Source organism: Rhea pennata, chromosome 6 (assembly GCF_028389875.1).
Source record: "Rhea pennata isolate bPtePen1 chromosome 6, bPtePen1.pri, whole genome shotgun sequence".
NCBI lineage: Eukaryota > Metazoa > Chordata > Aves > Rheiformes > Rheidae > Rhea > Rhea pennata.
Genome location: NC_084668.1, coordinates 585,365 through 602,780, shown reverse-complemented (window position 1 = coordinate 602,780; position 17,416 = coordinate 585,365). Strand labels below are relative to the sequence as shown.

Here is a 17,416-nt window from a genome sequence, read left to right as displayed (position 1 = left end):
TGCCTGTGGAACCAGGCTTTTTCTTTCCAATCTTTTTAGGTATATTTAATAGCAGAACTTGCCATTAGATACTAGTTGAATCTTTTTTTTCATTCACTACTAAAAACAGGATGTCTGGGAGTGATTTCTGATAAATGGTTTTGCAGAGAGGTCCATATAAAACGCTAAGGTGAATCCTAAAAAATCCTCTTCTAAGAATTCTCATTTGCTGTATGCCTGCAGAAAGCTTGACAAAATGGCTCTGGATGATGCCTCATAGTGAAAAGATTTTTTCATGTCAAGAGTTGGAATGCTATAGTAGCCTCTATACGTAAGCATTAATTGCACAGAGTATTTTATAGTTTTATTCTAAGCTGTAATGAAACAATTAAATCTGACCATAATAGCATACATACCTACTTCATTAATCCTATGAGTTATAAAGAAGGTTCCCTGGTACGATTCACTCATTTTTTTTAAATACCTGAGGAGAAATAAACAGATCTTTTAAGAACACCAACAGTGTGTTTGTAGTCTAAAAATACATATACAATAAATATGTATTATTTTTCAAGGAGACAAGACACATTATCTCTCAGAAAATTTCTCATAATTAGACAGAAATTGAACAAGCTCATTTTTTAAGAAAAGTTTTATATGTTATTTTTTGTATCAACATTACATTACCCTCTTACATTATTTAGCAGTTAAGAAAACAAAATATTTTTTCTTTCATGAATCTGTAATGCTGTCACATAGGAGATTATGTGTTCTTTGCTTTGTACTTTTCAGAATTTAACTAATACATTGGCCCAAATGTAAGGTTAAGAGGGGGGGTTTGTTTGTTTTTGTTGTTGTTGTTTTTGTTTTCAAAGAAAGCAAGCCTGAAAAGCTCCCTCTTTTCTTATGTTTACAGCCTGAGGTTCAGGCATAGATCACTGTGCTCTCACTTTAAGAGTCTCTGCATAAACCCAAGTCAGTTGTTTCAGCAACAGTGGCTTGGTTCCTGGTGAGCAACGAAGGCAGGCAGAACGCATCATGGCTACTATTCAAAATATTTGGAGGTAAACTTGATACTTAACATGTAATAAGAACTATAACATAATTAAAAATCTCTAATATCTTAAAAATTTGCTTCGACCTTTATTAACCATGCACAGGCACTATTGACAGGACTTGTACATAAAGCAAAGCAATAGCTGGAAACAAGTGTGTAGCTTTGTTTTAGCTGAATTGAAATTATAGCTGAGTAATGCCAGAATAGGCAAGTTGTGTTCATTCAGTCTCCCCACAACCCCTCTCCCTCAACCCTAGCTTTACCTTTCCTGAATTTCCTAGCCACATAGTGCCATCCACTATGGCTCAGCTTTGGCATTTGTCCGATTCCACAGCAAGTAGCAACATAGTAAATAGTAGGCCATAGAAATCTGATAATTTGTGTTTTGTGGAGTTCCTTGTCTGCTGTTCTTGCGATCTCAGCCAGCTTATCCATAAAATTCCAAAGATAGCCCAACGTATCAAGAAGAAAAGGAAAGAGCAGCCAACATAAGGGAAAGGGAACAATATGTGAGACTCAACCAAGATACCTGGTATCATACACCACCACTTAAATACATCTGATATTTAAAGCTATCCTTCATGACAGAAAACAGAATTGCAAAACCATCAAAAACAGCTAGAATGTAAAAAATTGACCTAGACAGCAGCAGTTCCATGAATAAGTTTCCATTATCATTGTGAAAAAATGCCAGATATAGCTGAAATACAAATTACAACCATAACAGCATGCACACATGCATACACAGACACTATTGTGCATGTAGTTCAGTGTTTTATATTCATTCTGTGCAAGTTTAGTTAACTGTGTAAGTTACAAGGCAAAGAAGATTAATGACCACCAGGTTTTGTGCATTGTATATCCCACAGCCACACCAAGCATCATTGATCAAGTGACAGTTATAGGGGGCAGGCTTAGCTCAGTTGGTTAGAGCGTGGTGGTGCTGCTAATGCCAAAGTTGCGGGTTCAATCCCTGTATGGGCTACACTGAGGGTTGGACTAGATGATCTCCAGAGGTCCCTTCCAACCTTACCATTCTATGATTCTTCATAGTATTTAACAACACTACAAAACTGTCCCTTGCACCAAACCAAAATTAGTGAATGCTCAATGCCATCTAAGTGCTTACTTCATAAACAATAAAGGAATCTTAGAAAAGATGTAAACCTGAAAGATTTGTTGTGAAGATTATCGACAATGTTAATTGGTGAAAAGCTATACTGAAGGTTATCATCTTATCTTGGAGACTGAAATTAAAGGTACATAAAAGCAAGAAAATACAACAATACATGAGAAAGTTCATTTCCCCTCTTGAAAGGTGAATATGTATTCTGCACTCTTAAAGCTGCCTGTAAATAAATTCACACTTTATTCTCTCTTCAAAAATTAAAAAAGAAAAAGTTAGCACATTCATTTTGTTGATCTCATTTTTTTCTAGTTAAAGCAATGATTTGGTTTTAAGCTGTAACAATAAAACATGACCAAATTCATCCAGACAAGTGAGGTAATTTTTCCACATCTGCAGCAACTTTGGCCTATTTGTCATGGTAAAGTTTAATCTATACAGAAAATTATTTACACATAATTTTCTACTTACACTTCATTAGCATTTTTAAAAAATATATATTAGTACAGCGGTACAAAATATGCAATTTACCTCAAAGCATTTTCTGACATCTTTTTACAAGGTTAGTCCTTAAAAAGAGCATTTAAGCCTCCATCATCAATTTTACAGTCCATTTTCATCAATATTACAGTGGAGTTACTTTTTATTGATATAGGCAAACTGCTCTGACGGAGCATTCTTACAGCACATGGTTTTGAAGCAGTAGTTTGGGGAAATCCCAGCTGATTTTAGTCTGCACAGCCAAGTGGAAGAACCATGATTCAGCAAATTCAAAGAGCATAAGAGCCACTTCCATTTTCATTCTTACAAGCACCAGCCATGGAAAATTATATGTAGCAGAAATATTGCTTACTTTATCTTGCATATCTATTTCACAGAAAGTACTGCAAGTAGTGGGGGAATTAGTTTAGTTTTTAACAAAAGCCACTGGATTTTGTATTTCAATATATCTGACACCAACTTTAAGCACTTTGTTCCCTTTGCTGTTGAAATAACTGTTAGAAATCGTGCATGTAAATATAAGATGCATTTTATAACTTCAAAAGAATAATTTCCATTATGTTAATGCTCTAATTAAGTTCTGAGATTTGTTAGTGTTTCTCCTAGTTGCAGAATCAGTATTAAAATCAATTGGAAATCAATTACAGTGAGATATAAGACAAATTTAATTAAAAGCTGTAGATTAACTCTGGGAGTGCTTGCTCAGCCTGCACACTGTAAGCCTCCTATTAGGTAAAATTTTGCATTGAATGAAGACTACAGCTTACAACCCAGATTTCAAATTTCATGATGAAAATGATTAATTTGTAAAACTTTGCAACTGCCTGAGCTGCTACATAGAGCTAATGAATAAACTATTCCTGATATTTCAATATCTGCCTGATTTTTCCTCTATACCTACTTTTTTCTTCTAAAATATTTAAAGAATGTGTCCCAATTCCAGCAAGACTTCAGTGCCTTAAAAAAAATAAAATAAAAATAAGTCATCTTGATAGATTATAGTGGAATAACTTCAGTTCACATACTTCTTCCTTAAAACAAAATAATTCATACTTCTTGGAATAAGAGTAGTTTGGTTTTGCTTATTTACTTACATATTCACATGATTTTTATCATTTGTGGTAAGTTTGTTTTTGTGAGCACTTTCAGCAAGCAATTTATTAACATCCTTAAAATCCAGTTGAATCAAATAGACTGCCTAGGAATTTGGTCAATCCATTTAATATTGGGGGCCAAAATGATTAAGAAAAGATTCAAAAAGGCTGACATTTTACCATTTAATGGTTTTAATTACTCTTCAGTATACAGCCACAAGGAAATTTGGGTACCATTCATAAAAGAGAGAAGAACCTGCCTTCCTTTTAAACATTGTATGCCAATGTTTAGGGATCAAGAAGCATGAAGGAGAGAAAGAGCTTTCTGATCTCCTCTCTGAGGGGCTCCCTACACACTCAAATGCAGCGATTCCCACATGCCATATGACTGTCCTATCAGTAGGTATTAAGGTATAATCTCTTTTTAAGGTTTTTGAATAGTGCCTGCTCATCAGATCCAAGAATCCTAAGCAAAAATGAGATCCGTGTCATTTGAGCATTTAATCCAAAACACTACCCAATTACTCAAAAAAAGGGAGGGAAGGGGGAAGAACCACTTTGTGGTTGTTGTTGCTCTGGTTTAGCCCCAGGGCAGTTGGTGTTTAAAGCAAAGGAACACCAGAAGCATCCCAGGAGAATGGTATTGTGAGGCACTGACTTTGTCTACAGTACTACACAAAGCTTTGATCCAAAGCATGGGGCATGTAATGCTTTGCCTACTGATGGTAAGTGGTACCTATAAAGCTGCTAATGCTTTGTGTCCCATAACACTGTGTCCTTCCAGCAAAACACCTGGATGATTGTCTGCCCTAACATTGCTGGAATATGTGGGGCCAGCCATGCCAGCATGACTGTGCTCCCACACTGCAGAATGAATCCAGCTCAAGTCCCAGCTAACAGACAGCACAAGGAAAGGCCATCCTCCTTTCATCCTGTATTCTGCATCATGCTCCAAAGTCTGTGGTTGAGTGCAAGTTTTTGTCCAGGAACTTTAGATGCACAGAAGTTTAAACTCAGATTTGTTCACAAAAGCAAGCAAAGACAGGCTGAAAATAGGACTGGCTCAGATATCTAAGAGCACTGAGTAGATATCAAGCTACATCCTGCTTGAGTAATGTGTGAGTGAAAGGACTGGTCAGGATTTGTGACTAATGGCAAAATCAGATTGATAACTTCCTACAAACGAAGCACCTTCCACCTCCACAATGATAAACAGGATGACATTTTTGCCAAAGATACTATCACCATGGCGTCCACAGCCAGAAGACTTAAGTAGCAGGGGAAGGGCAAGGGAGTGGTTGAGCTGGAAAACCAAGAATTAGATGACTCACCAGATTTGGTTATTACTAGATATGGAGGAAAGTTTTAAAAGAAGGAAGAAAAAGGTTGCAGTAGGAAGCTCTGCAGCAAGTACTGTGTTGTACTATTGCACAGATGGGTGTAAACTATCTTTTCTAAGCATCAGCAATCCGTATCCATGTTTGGCAGAATGAGCAGACTTTTCTACAACAGTACTCATACTTCTCATCCCTGTTGTGATTTCCAAGCTGATTATTCTCCTGCATCTCCCCCTCAGTTCAGAATACGAGTTCCAGTTCTGTTGTACCTGGTCAAAATACAACAGTGTGGAATTTAAAACTAAAGAGAGGTCAGGGTAAGGAATTACAGCTGCAAATAAAGACAAAGGGGACACTAGCTAACAGTCTCGTTACTGCATCAAATCTTTAGTAGAGTTAAGATTTTGTTAGGTTAAATAAAAAGTCGGAGATACAAAGATATTTCAAAATGCCAAGTGATGTGAAGGCATGAAGACATATTTACCTTTAGAAAAATAACTGCACAAGGAGCTAACAACCTAGTCTCACCAAAACTAGAAAGAAATTATTTTTCTTCACTATAGACAAGCCAGCCTTCCTCCTGTCTGCTTGCTTTGGTTTATTACTATCCTATCCTACTTCCATAGATACCCTTTAAAAGGGTACTAAATAATGACTCTCTTCCAAATCTATGTTAAGACTAAAGTAACTGACCAATGAAAAATAGGGAATACCTGAAAACTTTAAGTAGGCTGGAACCATTGTATCCACATCGCTCTACACAACACTACAAAAACATTCATCACTGTTCCATGCTTGGCTGTTGTGTTAGCCCCACTTTCGCTCTCAAGCATTACACAGATTGGGATCCATCACCTTAATCTGAGTGCTTGGTCAGAAATAATGAGCTTTTTACAATAGAACATACATTATCTTTTTTGAAAAACAACTAGTCATTAGTAAGATTAGCAGCAGCCTGGCTATCCCTTTGGGTTTGGGGATTTTTCCTCATTCAGCTGGTGTCCAATAGTCAATAACTCTCCTTGCTACTAACATGCTTCTGATAAAATGTCAGCATTTTAATAAAACTTCGCATACTTGCATTTTTCCTTTCAAAAGGAACCAGGGAAGTATATCTGAGGGAACAGAACTGATGGAAAACCAATCAACAAAAATTTACTGGCCTTTTTTTGTAATTTTAGGGCAATTGTGTGATTAAATAAGAGCTTATTCCCTTCCTGCTTATGTGTTTGTTTTCTGCAGTGATCTCATGCATCTGTATTTGATCTCAACTTTTTAAATGGAAATTATTTTCTGATAGCACAAATTCAACATTATGACTTCTCTAAAACCCTGAAAATTAAGATGTAAAGATGATATTGGAAAGAGCAAGATTTGTTGAAACCCATATTTTATCTTCAGTAGAAAACGTATCAAGCCAAATGATAAAAGCAGCACAAGTTAAATTTACTTCTGCTTTAATACTGATACATCTAAAAGCCTTTCCAATACTTTTAAAGTCTGTGTAAGCCGGAACTCAGACACACTGCTTCAAGGCTTTGTTCTAACCTCAATACAGCCTCCAGGCTAGAAGCCCAGATGCCTGGTAGAAACAAAGGGCACAAAGGATGAAGCAGACATGGAATGGAGGAGGCCTGTAGGACACAGGACACCGTGCCCCTGAAGACTGCTAAGTCAGCCACATCTACAGCCAGCCATGACTACACCTTTATTAAAAGCATAGTGTTACCAATCCTCTGTTTCTGTTCCTGTTCTTCGTTATAATTCAGAATTCTTTTGGGGGTAATGACTAAATACAGCCTGATAAATGTAGGATTATGCCCCCAATTCAACTAACACTTAAATGCACTTATCTTAAGCACTTGCTTGTATGTAGGGTATGATTGAAATTCTTTATATGGGGATATCAAGAATTAAGGCAAGATCCTATCCCTTTTCATCTAAATAGAAATTAAACTCGACAAGTGTTAGTCAGCATTTCTGGAGCACACAAAGGCTGCACAGCCTATCTGCCACACTCTGTTACATGTTGTTGTTTGTGATGACTCATACACAGCTAAAGTCCCAATTCCACAAGCATGAGTAATTTATTCATATGAGTACTCCCAGTGAGTTTAACCATTAACTTCAAAGGAGCCTAGATTTCACTGCCTCAATTTAACACATCATTTACATGCCTAAATCTCTGCAAATCAGGCTATGAGTTTGTCAATTTTCTCTCAGCTAAATCGTGTTATCAACAGAAGAGCAAAATTTCTCAGAAGGGAGCAGGAAGGCTTTTAATCATCCGAACATCCTATCTAAAATTTTCTGAGCATGATTTAAATGAGTCAAATTATTAAATATAAAATCAGCAATAAAAAGCCATATCATATCTACACAAAATACAATTTTAACAGTGTAGTCAGTGACAGTGTAAGACATACTGGTATTTTGTGCAAATGAAGTTTGCTTAACTTCACAATAGTGAGTGTTACAGTTCTGTTGGTGTCTTACGTAAATTAGTAGTAGATATATACTCAAATATAAAAACCAAAAATGAAGCACTGACTACATTTAAAATTTCTACTAGAACAACAATGGGAAGTTTGACTACATGTTTGGACAGATGCATCTTCCCCCCCAAAAAATGTTTGTCAGGAACAAGTCCCTTGTTCTCAGGGTCCTCTCTTTTGAATGTCTTAACAACATGTAGATGTGTTGTGGAAGTTTCTGTCTAGATTCTGAAGCTTAAAGGAAAAGTTAATTGCTTGACTACTGCGAGTTTCCATTCAAAGGAAAGGAACATTAACACGGGGTTGTTGGAACTCTGTGATCGTGATTATTCTTATGGAAAAGGAACAGAGAATCAGCTGTATGACAGGGAGTAAACAACAAACAAAAACAACTTTATCCCTTAATCACATCCACCCTCTTCTGCTAGTTCAACTAACTATCTGCAAATGACACCCATTTAAAACATTTTAATCTTGAAGTGCTACCAGTAGTCCAACATCCTTTCCCCAGGAAAGAAAATATTCTGTACAATAGTTTTGTCATCCAATGTCAAAACAGTTCCTAGAGAAGTCCCATTGTCTAAGTATCATTTAAATTTTCATTCTTTAAAGAAAGAATTATGTACCTGTTTGAAATAAAGTCAAATATCAAAACTGCACATTTGCAGAAACAGACAAGGTCCTTTTTGTCTATGATAATCTCATTAAATCCTCATCAAAAAAATCTTAATTCAAAGTAGGAAGTTATATAACATTTAGAACTACCAGCTTCATGTAATACTCTTTTTATATTGGGGGGGGGAAACACTCATCTGGAAATCCACACATTTTAACAGGACTATTATTTTCCTTCTATTTCTTTGAAATATTTTAAGTGGCAAATTCAAGCTAAATTTTAAATCCATTTCATGCAGAAAAAAAAACGCAACAATCAAATATAGGAAAGGAAGTCAAATTTTTAAAAGACGACAAGAGAACAAAAAAAAAAAAAAGGTAGGAATTAAAGTTACCCATGTCTATCAAGCAATATTGACTTGAGTGAGTATTCTGTTCTTTTGGTTTGCTTTTTGTTTTGTCCAGTTTTTTTTGCTTTGCTTTTTGAGAAGAATCCATACAAGCAATGTTCACTGACCAGATCCATGGTCTCTACATTTCCAAGTCAGCCAGCTGCAGACAGTACAGCTGCCAGTTTCAAAATCTAATGGAAATAGATGGTAAAAGGAGAAAACACTGACAAGTCATGGTTTCAGTAGTTCACTCCTGGCACATTGCTGGGCAATCCTGGACAAAACCCTGCTTTGCTGATTGAAAGGCAAAAATCCCAATGTGCCATTGACTTTTTGATTTGAACGTAAGAAGTTTGCAAAACTGAGGGTTTTTTAATATATTAAATAAATGCTTCCTCTGACTTCAAATTCATTAATGTATAACAAAAAAAAAAAACTTACAAAACAAACAATACACTTCAATATATTCATTAAAGATTTTACTATAGGCTATTAACATGTCCTACAGTTCTGCATTATAGCATCCCACAATTTTCTCCTTTATTAAAGGAAATGTATGATAAATTGACCTTTAATTGCCTGAATCAAAGTGTATTTGCTGATTCACTAGCCTATATGGAAAACAGTTTTTTTGTAATGCTGCACTGAAAAACTTATCACTCTCCTGTTCTAGCATCCATCAGATAAAACGCTTAAATCTACATTATTCATTTAGGACAAGAGAAGTAAAGACACTGTAATATAAAACTGCCATAGAAAAAAGCATTTCCTGCATTACAACAAAGTATCTTGGCTTTGCCTTGACACTTTCTAATAGCATAAAACAAAGCCAAAGCAATAGCTTGAGACCCTATCAAGAAATCAGTACAAGTGTAACAAAATATTGCAATTTAATTATCTCTTAAAGTTCACCAGTTTTGAACCAAGCATTTCAGCCACCCACATAAAATTGATAGTATACTTTTTTTTTCAAGATAGAAAAGATGCAGTTTATATGAACAAGGAAACCAGATAATGATACAGAAAAGTATTAAGGCAAGTAATGTCCCTGCTTAGTGGTTTTTTTTTTCTTTTTTGGTTTAGAGCACTAATCAAATCATGCTACAGGTCCAAAATTTGATCTGCTTTCTAACTGCTAATATGAATCAGAGAAACTCTTTTTGCTTCTACATGACTAAAACATCTAACTTGATGATAAAATAAATAAATAAAACAATCACATTGGTAGCTCAAGGAAAAAAGACATCTATACATTCTCTGTAACAGGAGGCTCCCTGTACTGTTCAAGGCACAACACTATAGACTAAACTTGTATTAAAACACAGCACAATTAATTCAGATACTGTCAGATTAGCCATACAATTCATTCCAAAATGCAAAAGAAAAAAATCTATCTGTGTATACAATTTTTAGAGCAAATTGGAGGCTCCAGCGGAGGTTCTCAGAGGGACAGAGACACAAGGCTGCTACTCGAATGGAGGACTACCAGTACCTTTAAGAAAAAGGAAGCCTGGCCACCCGAAGCATCAGACTGTGGTGTGACTTCTGCCACAGGAGTTGGCAAAAAGGGAGAAGAGGGGCAGGAAATCGCTCAGCTAGTTATGCAACGCCGTCTGGGGACGGACCACTCAGCAAGGTAGTAGTGAACCAATGCCAGCAGAAGGCTTGGCCCTCAGGTGGCTCATTTTGGAAAGTGATGATGAAGCACTCTAGATCAATGATGGCACAGGTGGCTACTAGATGATGACCCTGATGTGGCCTCTCATATGTAGCCTGACCTTATGTTCCTCTGAAGAGGCATTTTACAGTCACAGAATAACAATACAGGAAACTGATTGCATACCTCTACCTAAGAGAAGTCCCCTTAGGTCTGTGGTATGGAAAGACCTACAGTCACATGCTGTGCCTAATGCTTGATTGCCACCCTCAGTAGCAATATGGTTTTCTTCTTCCCAGAGACAAACTGCCTTCTTTAAAATGGCTTTTCTACCAAGAATACCTGAGTATCAGGATGTCTCCTCTCCTCACAAGCAAGAGTTGCCACTTGTAGGTTTGTTGTAGGCATGTTTCTATCCTTTAATACACAGTGCTTGATCTGCATCTTGCTGAACCAAACAGGCAATGGTCTTGTCATATACAGTAGTTGCAAGTGACTGTTAGTGAAGTTGTAATGCCACAGGCAATCTGCTCTTGCAGAGAGTAAAGACAGGCCTCCTTTTTCTGGGAACAGGTTACAACTATGCAACAGGCAAGGATTTAATTGCAATTACTTTTTAATATGAGACAGGAGACACGCATTATACTACAGATACTTCAAAGACAGATTTCATGTGCAATAATGCAGAGCCAATGGAATAAGCATGTAGTGTTACAAGGAAGGATATACTTAGGAAGAAAGGCCTTAAAGGAGCTGTAGTAGAACAGTGGGTCTTTTAACAGGCATCACAGTTACTAAATCATCAGATGATAAAATAATCAATACCAAGCAGCAGCAGAAGTTCAACAGAAGACAGCTAAACAAGTTCAGAATATGTAGAATCCCACAAGCCACTAAAAAAAGAAAAATTGTTTACAGATGACTGGGTTTTAAAAAAATCTGTATAATATATCTAAACTGCTATTAGCAAATCACAGCCCCATTGCCCTTCTGATAAACCAATGTGTTTTCATTTCCAGTGATGCAAACTGTAGAGTTAAGAAGATAGTTCTATCTTCCTTAGCTATCTGAAGCCCAAATTTCTTGAAGCTGGAAAGGAAATGGAAGGGGTTTTTTTTGTTGTTGTTTTTGTTTCACAGAATGAAACAGAATGAACATTTTCATTTTACAGAATGAAGCACCTTTTGCCACATATTCCCAACTTTGTTTTTGCCTTCTATGTAGTATTTTAGATTAAAGTATTTCCCCATACACCATTTTCTTGCTAGTTTTCTTAGTGTTGTTTTTAAGAAAAAGCTGTGTGGAAGAGCTCACTGCCCCCCTGCAGGAGGCCACCTCCCCACAGTTCTGCTGACAGAACAATTCATGTACGCATTCCTTAATCAACTTCAGGCAGAAGTCAGCTAGCTTAGTTTAAACAGATAAATAAATAGATAAATTTAAATAGAAAGTATGAAGCTGCAGATCTACTTCATCAGTGCTTCAAGGACATAAAGTTCTGTGTAAATGGGTCCTATTTCCCTTGGCCAAGTTGCTTTTTTCTATTATATCCTACCAAAACCCACAGCTTTTTCAGTTGTGGTGAGTCGCATATTCAAGGTCACACAAAAAAGAAATTCTGCAACAGTCCTCTCAGAGTTTAACAGATCACTTCACAAATGCAGCTTAAGGCGAAGCCACACAAACAGGGCTAGTGACTGTTTTGGGGGAAGAGGAAGCTGAGGAAGCAGGACCTTTTAACTGAGCACTTAACATCAGGCTCCACATCACCTACCTGATTTTTGCCTGCCAGTAACAAGTAACTCCTCCCATTAGCATAGCTTTATTCAGATAAAAACACTTTTCTGCAGTCTAGGAAACAGCAAGCAACAGGGGCAGATAATTCACATAATTTAGAAGTCACTGCAGGTTATTTTGTCAGGACCATCAGTATCATTTTGTACAGCTTTTGCCATTTCTGCTAAGTCAAATGTGTAGAGCTATGTGCAGGGAAGCATTTGGTACATTCCCATTTTAAATTAACGTAGAATCTTATCACACTACAAAACCAAAACATGTTTGTCTAAAAATTCTCATCTACAACCCTTGGAACTGCAGAGTCCTTTAAAGAAAACCATATTATTCTTGCATATGTATTTTCTTTGTTGCCTCTCTATTCATAAAGATCTTATGATTTCACTTCAAAATTCTACATCCCTACTCTGGTAAGAAAGATAATTTGTTAAAATCCAGGCCACAAATGTACCCGAATAAGGAAACACATAACGTTTTGTTCAGCTGGAGAATCATAGCAGTCAATAGGAGCAGGACTTCACCTGTGTTTGAGCAGCACCTGCATTCTTCAGAGGGCTTTTGCTTGTTTTTGGTGTTTGTTTTGGGGTCTTTTTGTTGGTTTGTTTTTGGTGTTTGTTTTGGGGTCTTTTTGTTGGTTTGGTATGCTTGTTTCATTTTAAATGGGCTGCTAATTTCCACAGAATCTACTTAGAAGCTTAAGACATGAAAAGCCACAGACAGAGCAACTACTAATCACTTTTTTCTTTATAGAACACTCCACTTCTCACATTCCCTCACCAAATTATTTATTTGGCTGCTGCTAAGCATCCTAATTTTGTCAGATGCAGTAATATTCAAGAACAATCCCAACCCTGTATGATGAAGCCCTGTTTTCATAATTTGCTGGTTTCAGCAGCAAAGCTTATTTAAGGTTATCTCATCACCGGTCAATTATTCCTGCCCTCCCACTGCAGTACACTACCTCTCAGCAATAACAACAAAACCATTCATGGTGCCACACTGTAAATGGATCACTATACCAATACAGGATTTTTAAAAAAAAACAAAACAAAACAAAAAAAACCCCTACTTTTTCTTAAACCTGAATCAACTCATCAAGTGAGTTTATATGGTGGTCCAGTAAGCTGTTAGCCCTCAACCTCAGCTTTGCTCAAACAGGTATTCAGGGTAAAGCATTTTACATTGGCTGCTACCAAAGACAAGGTCCCTCTGTTCTTAGCAACTTACATACATCTCAGTAGAGGCATTAAAAGTAAAATAGGGCACTGTATGAGAAAACTGATCAAACATTTTTTTTTTTTTTTTAAGAGCATGGTTGCCAGCACAAGAAAAGCTAGAGAGATATGACAGGGTAGAATTGTCCCTTTCCTTTGCAGCTGGGCTTGGGCCAGATTAAAGTGGCTGTGTAATCAGAGTTCTGGTGATCACTCTGAGCACTTTGCAGGATTTAGATTCAGTTCCTCATACTTGATGCTTCAAAGTCACAGAGGGAAAAAATGATGAAAATGCAAATAACTTGGCAGCATCCAAATGGTTTTCCTTGTATTTATTTTTTTATGGGGAGAGAGAAACACAGAAACTAAATAAAACCTATATCCATGCTAGAACAATAATTTTGTATGCCGCTGTCTGAAACTGTTAGCAATTCTGTAAAAATGCTCCCTGAAACAGCAAAATATCAATCTATTCTATTATATTAGACTTCATAAATACACCTATTAGCTGTAATCTCTCCCCAATTCAACAATAAAAAAAAGAGAACATTTACTGCTTTTTAAACCAATGAAGTTATGGTTAACAAATTACCCAAATCAATTGTATCATGACTGACAGAGTTACTGTGACATCAACATAATGGTTTGAAATAACTTTTGAAATCAAATTGTAGGTTTTAATGAGGAAAAAAACCACACATGTCTAAATAATTACCCTTGTGAATGCTAAACAGCTGCTCATTTGTTTAGCTAGCCTGCCGTGAGTGTCACTCTCCCTCCAATCACATTTTTCTTCAAACCTTTGTAATTTCAGCACCTGTAAGAGATTACAGATAAAACAGATATGAATGCACAGTTGGGGGGAGGGTGACAAAAGGCAGCACTGATTTTGTGACTGATATTTATCTTCATAATCCTATGTTTCCTAGGAATGAGCCTTCTGCATCTGCAGTTCCTGCTTCCTTAACCACAGCTACAGCAGTACCTGTGTGCTTATATCAAATGAAAAAACCCAGGTAATCTTGCAAATAGAGAAATAATAGCTAGAGTTAAAGCTAGGCATGAGGACTGTGAACATCTGTGGAAAAAAAAACCCCCCAAAACAAAACAAAACCCTAGACTCCAACTTGGATTAATTTCAGAATAGATCAAATGAAGCAGAAAAACACATTAACGAGTTGAAAGACTGAAGGAGCACAGCAACAGCAGCAAAACAACCAGCAAATACTGTTAACTAAATTGCTCATCTAAAATGCTGGAAAATGAGCAGAATCCTCTTAAGAGATCAGATTTAAGACTCATAAGAAATCAGGAAGGTTCAGAAGGAGAACATACTATCAGATTTTTAAAGATTGGCAGACATAATGGAATCAGTGCTTTCCAAATGATACTGAGAATTGAAAAGTAAAGATCATCTTACTCTCAAGTCATATCCTGAAGAAGGTAAACAAACAAAAACAGTACTCATTTGTTGCTGATGCTAAAATTCATGAACTTATTTAACAAAGGATATTATTAGCTATTGGAATTAGTTATCAAAAAAATCACTACATTATGTAGCTCTTTCCATCTTCAAGTTGAAATTGGGTGCCTTTTTATAACATATTTTATCGATATTGGGCTCAGAGATAAATGGGTGGGAATTGATGAGCCGTGAAACACAGGAGTCAAATTAGACAACGTAGAGGCTTCTCTAGGTGCTAAAACAAACAAAAAGCTTTGAACATCTAATACAAGATTGAACAAAACTTCTAATCTACAGTGACAGTCATTCAATATACTTGCAAATCTGACAGGACCTCAAAATATTATTTTTAATTCTTTGTGCCAAAACAAACCACCTCAAGATCACCTTATTATTCTTTAGTGGATTGGAGAAAACAATCTTAACTGCATGACTTAAAGCCATTTAAAGAAATCTCATCTTACCCCAGCTGCAAACTTGGAATGAACTCACAAGGCATGGCTCTGCAGGGATGCAGGGCACTTGGAACAGTCTGTTCCAAATAGAGTTGAAGGTTACAGCTGTCCACCTGGAACTACCCAGAATCTGGACAGCCTAGAGATGGCATGATGCCACCTTTCATATCCTGCCAATAATCTGTGCCTTCTGTATTCACAACATGAACATTCAATATAATTCAGTTTGCAAGGGCAGGCAAGTAAGCTTCTTCTTCTTAAAGCTGTTATCTGTGGAAGCTAAGCCAATGTAATAATATCCAAATTACAGGTTCAAACCAGTTTAGACTGATTCAAAATTGACTTAAATAATCCAGTACACCTGTAGTAGAAGCATGTATGCAAATAATGAAAGCTGTTCATCTCATAGGTTCTTCATTTTCTCTTCCCTTTCTTCTAGGTCTGTGTCTTCCAATTTCACGTTCTATTTTTCTTATTTTCTTGTTCTCCTCCTTTTCTCTTCTTTCACGGCTTACCTTATTTCACCCTTGTTTCTCTTTGTTTTACGAAGCTTTGCCTATTATTCCTCTTGATTCATGTTTCCTATCTTCCAGAAGTAGGCCACCATTCTGGTTTGGTAGCATTTTATATCCACTTAACACAATGTAGATAATGAGATTTTCAGGGCAGTGAGGAATCAAGACCCCTATTTACAAATCCCAAGTGGAAAAGGTTTGACAAACAACTGTATTATATTTATGTCACAGCTGTAAATACTTTCCAAGGGTAGCAGATTACGTTCCAAGTCAGAAATTAAGAGAAGGGAATATATGCATTTTGAGTTGGTAGGCAACTTTCCACACTGAGCTACCTCTCACTTCTTAATTTCAGTTCCTTTCTGAACAGAAGGCAAATAAGGCTGCAGCTCTACACGCGGTGGCAGAACTGATTAAACCACTTGAAAGCTGCCACACACTCCTATGCCAACCTACAACATTGTGCATCCCATTGCATATGCACTTAAATAGTTATTTTTGAGCTGGATTCCTATGGAAATCATCAGGGGCAGAGGTTGAATGAGGTGACTTTTTAAACCAGTACAGCTATCTAAGAGTTGCTTCCTAAATTACATCCTGAATCCAAGCTCACCTACAAGAGAATATCACAGCCAGTACTGGAGCCTTCTTAGTGCACTAGACAAGCATCAGGATACGGTGAAAGAGCAAATGCATGGTAGAGTCAAACACGAATATATGCATTTCTGGGTAGGCTAAGTAGCAATTTGGTCTTGGCTTCTTTTAGCTGTTTGCAGTGTCAGTATTGCATTGGTCAATAAAGGTGCACTATGCAAGATCAGCAGACTAGGAAAAAAGGAAATGGTATCAGTCAGAGAACCAGGTTTTGTGCTTTGGACAGTCATATCACTTAAAAAACAAGGAGATGTGATATTTGCCAAGTTTCTCTCAAATCTATATACAAAGGCTTAAGTTTTTTTTTATGAAAGAGTGAGAATATATTTCTTCTCTCCAGATATAATTCCCGATGCCGTAATTAGGGTTAGGCCAGCAGCAGAAGTTCAAAAGGGAAGGAATTTTTCAGAACACTACGCTGCGTATTTTTGTTATCTTTAAGAAATACCCGGAATTCGCCCTTGCTGAGTACCCCTACGGCTTACGCATCCTGCATTGCTCCGTGTTACCAGCCTGTCTCGCCGCAAGACAACCGCGCCAGCCCCGGCTGCCTCGGGCGCAGCGCCGCCTTGCCCCGGGCCCCCGCTCCGCGGGCGAGAGCCGCCAGGGCGCGGGCCGGCGGCGTCGGTCGCTCCCCAGCACTCGAGGGCCGCGGAGGCGACACGCGCGACGAAACGCGAGCGGCCGCGCCGGGCAGAGCAGCGGCGGAGCCGACACCGAGCAGCGGCCGCGCCGAGCCCCGGGCCGCGGGCACCGGCCGCGCCGCCGCAGCCCCGCGGGGGCCATTTTGCAGCTGGCGGCTCCCGTCGCCCCGCACCCGCACTTACCGCGAGGAGGCGGCGCGGGAGACTCCCGACGCCAGGAGCCCCGCTCGGCGGCGGCGCGGCCCGGCCCGGCCCGGCTCGGCGGCGGCTGCGGCCCTGCCCGGCCCGGCCCGGCTCGGCCGCGCTGCCCGGCCCGGCGTGGCGGCGGCTGCGGCGCGGCCCGGCTCGGCGTGGCGGCGGCTGCGGCGCGGCCCGGCTCGGCCGCGCTGCCCGGCTCGGCCCGGCCCGGCCCCACTCGGCGG

At 38.3% G+C, this 17,416-nt stretch overlaps 1 protein-coding gene across 4 annotated transcripts in view; it reads right to left on the bottom strand.

The window, feature by feature from the left end:
• CCDC148 (coiled-coil domain containing 148) overlaps positions 1-17,253 on the bottom strand; it is an 83,693-nt gene extending 66,440 nt beyond the window's left edge. For 2 of the 4 annotated variants that reach the window (XM_062578773.1, XM_062578777.1), the window contains exons 1-4: positions 17,178-17,253; positions 13,977-14,078; positions 1,300-1,462; positions 396-463 (exon numbers count right to left, since the gene is read on the bottom strand). In XM_062578773.1, the coding sequence (XP_062434757.1) occupies positions 396-450 (55 nt within the window). In that variant the 5' untranslated portion in view covers positions 451-463; positions 1,300-1,462; positions 13,977-14,078; positions 17,178-17,253. Of the gene's footprint in view, positions 1-395; positions 464-1,299; positions 1,463-13,976; positions 14,079-17,177 lie in introns of those variants that run through there. The other 2 variants (XM_062578775.1, XM_062578776.1) reach the window with 2 other exon arrangements.
• Between the last annotated feature and the right edge of the window lie 163 nt (positions 17,254-17,416).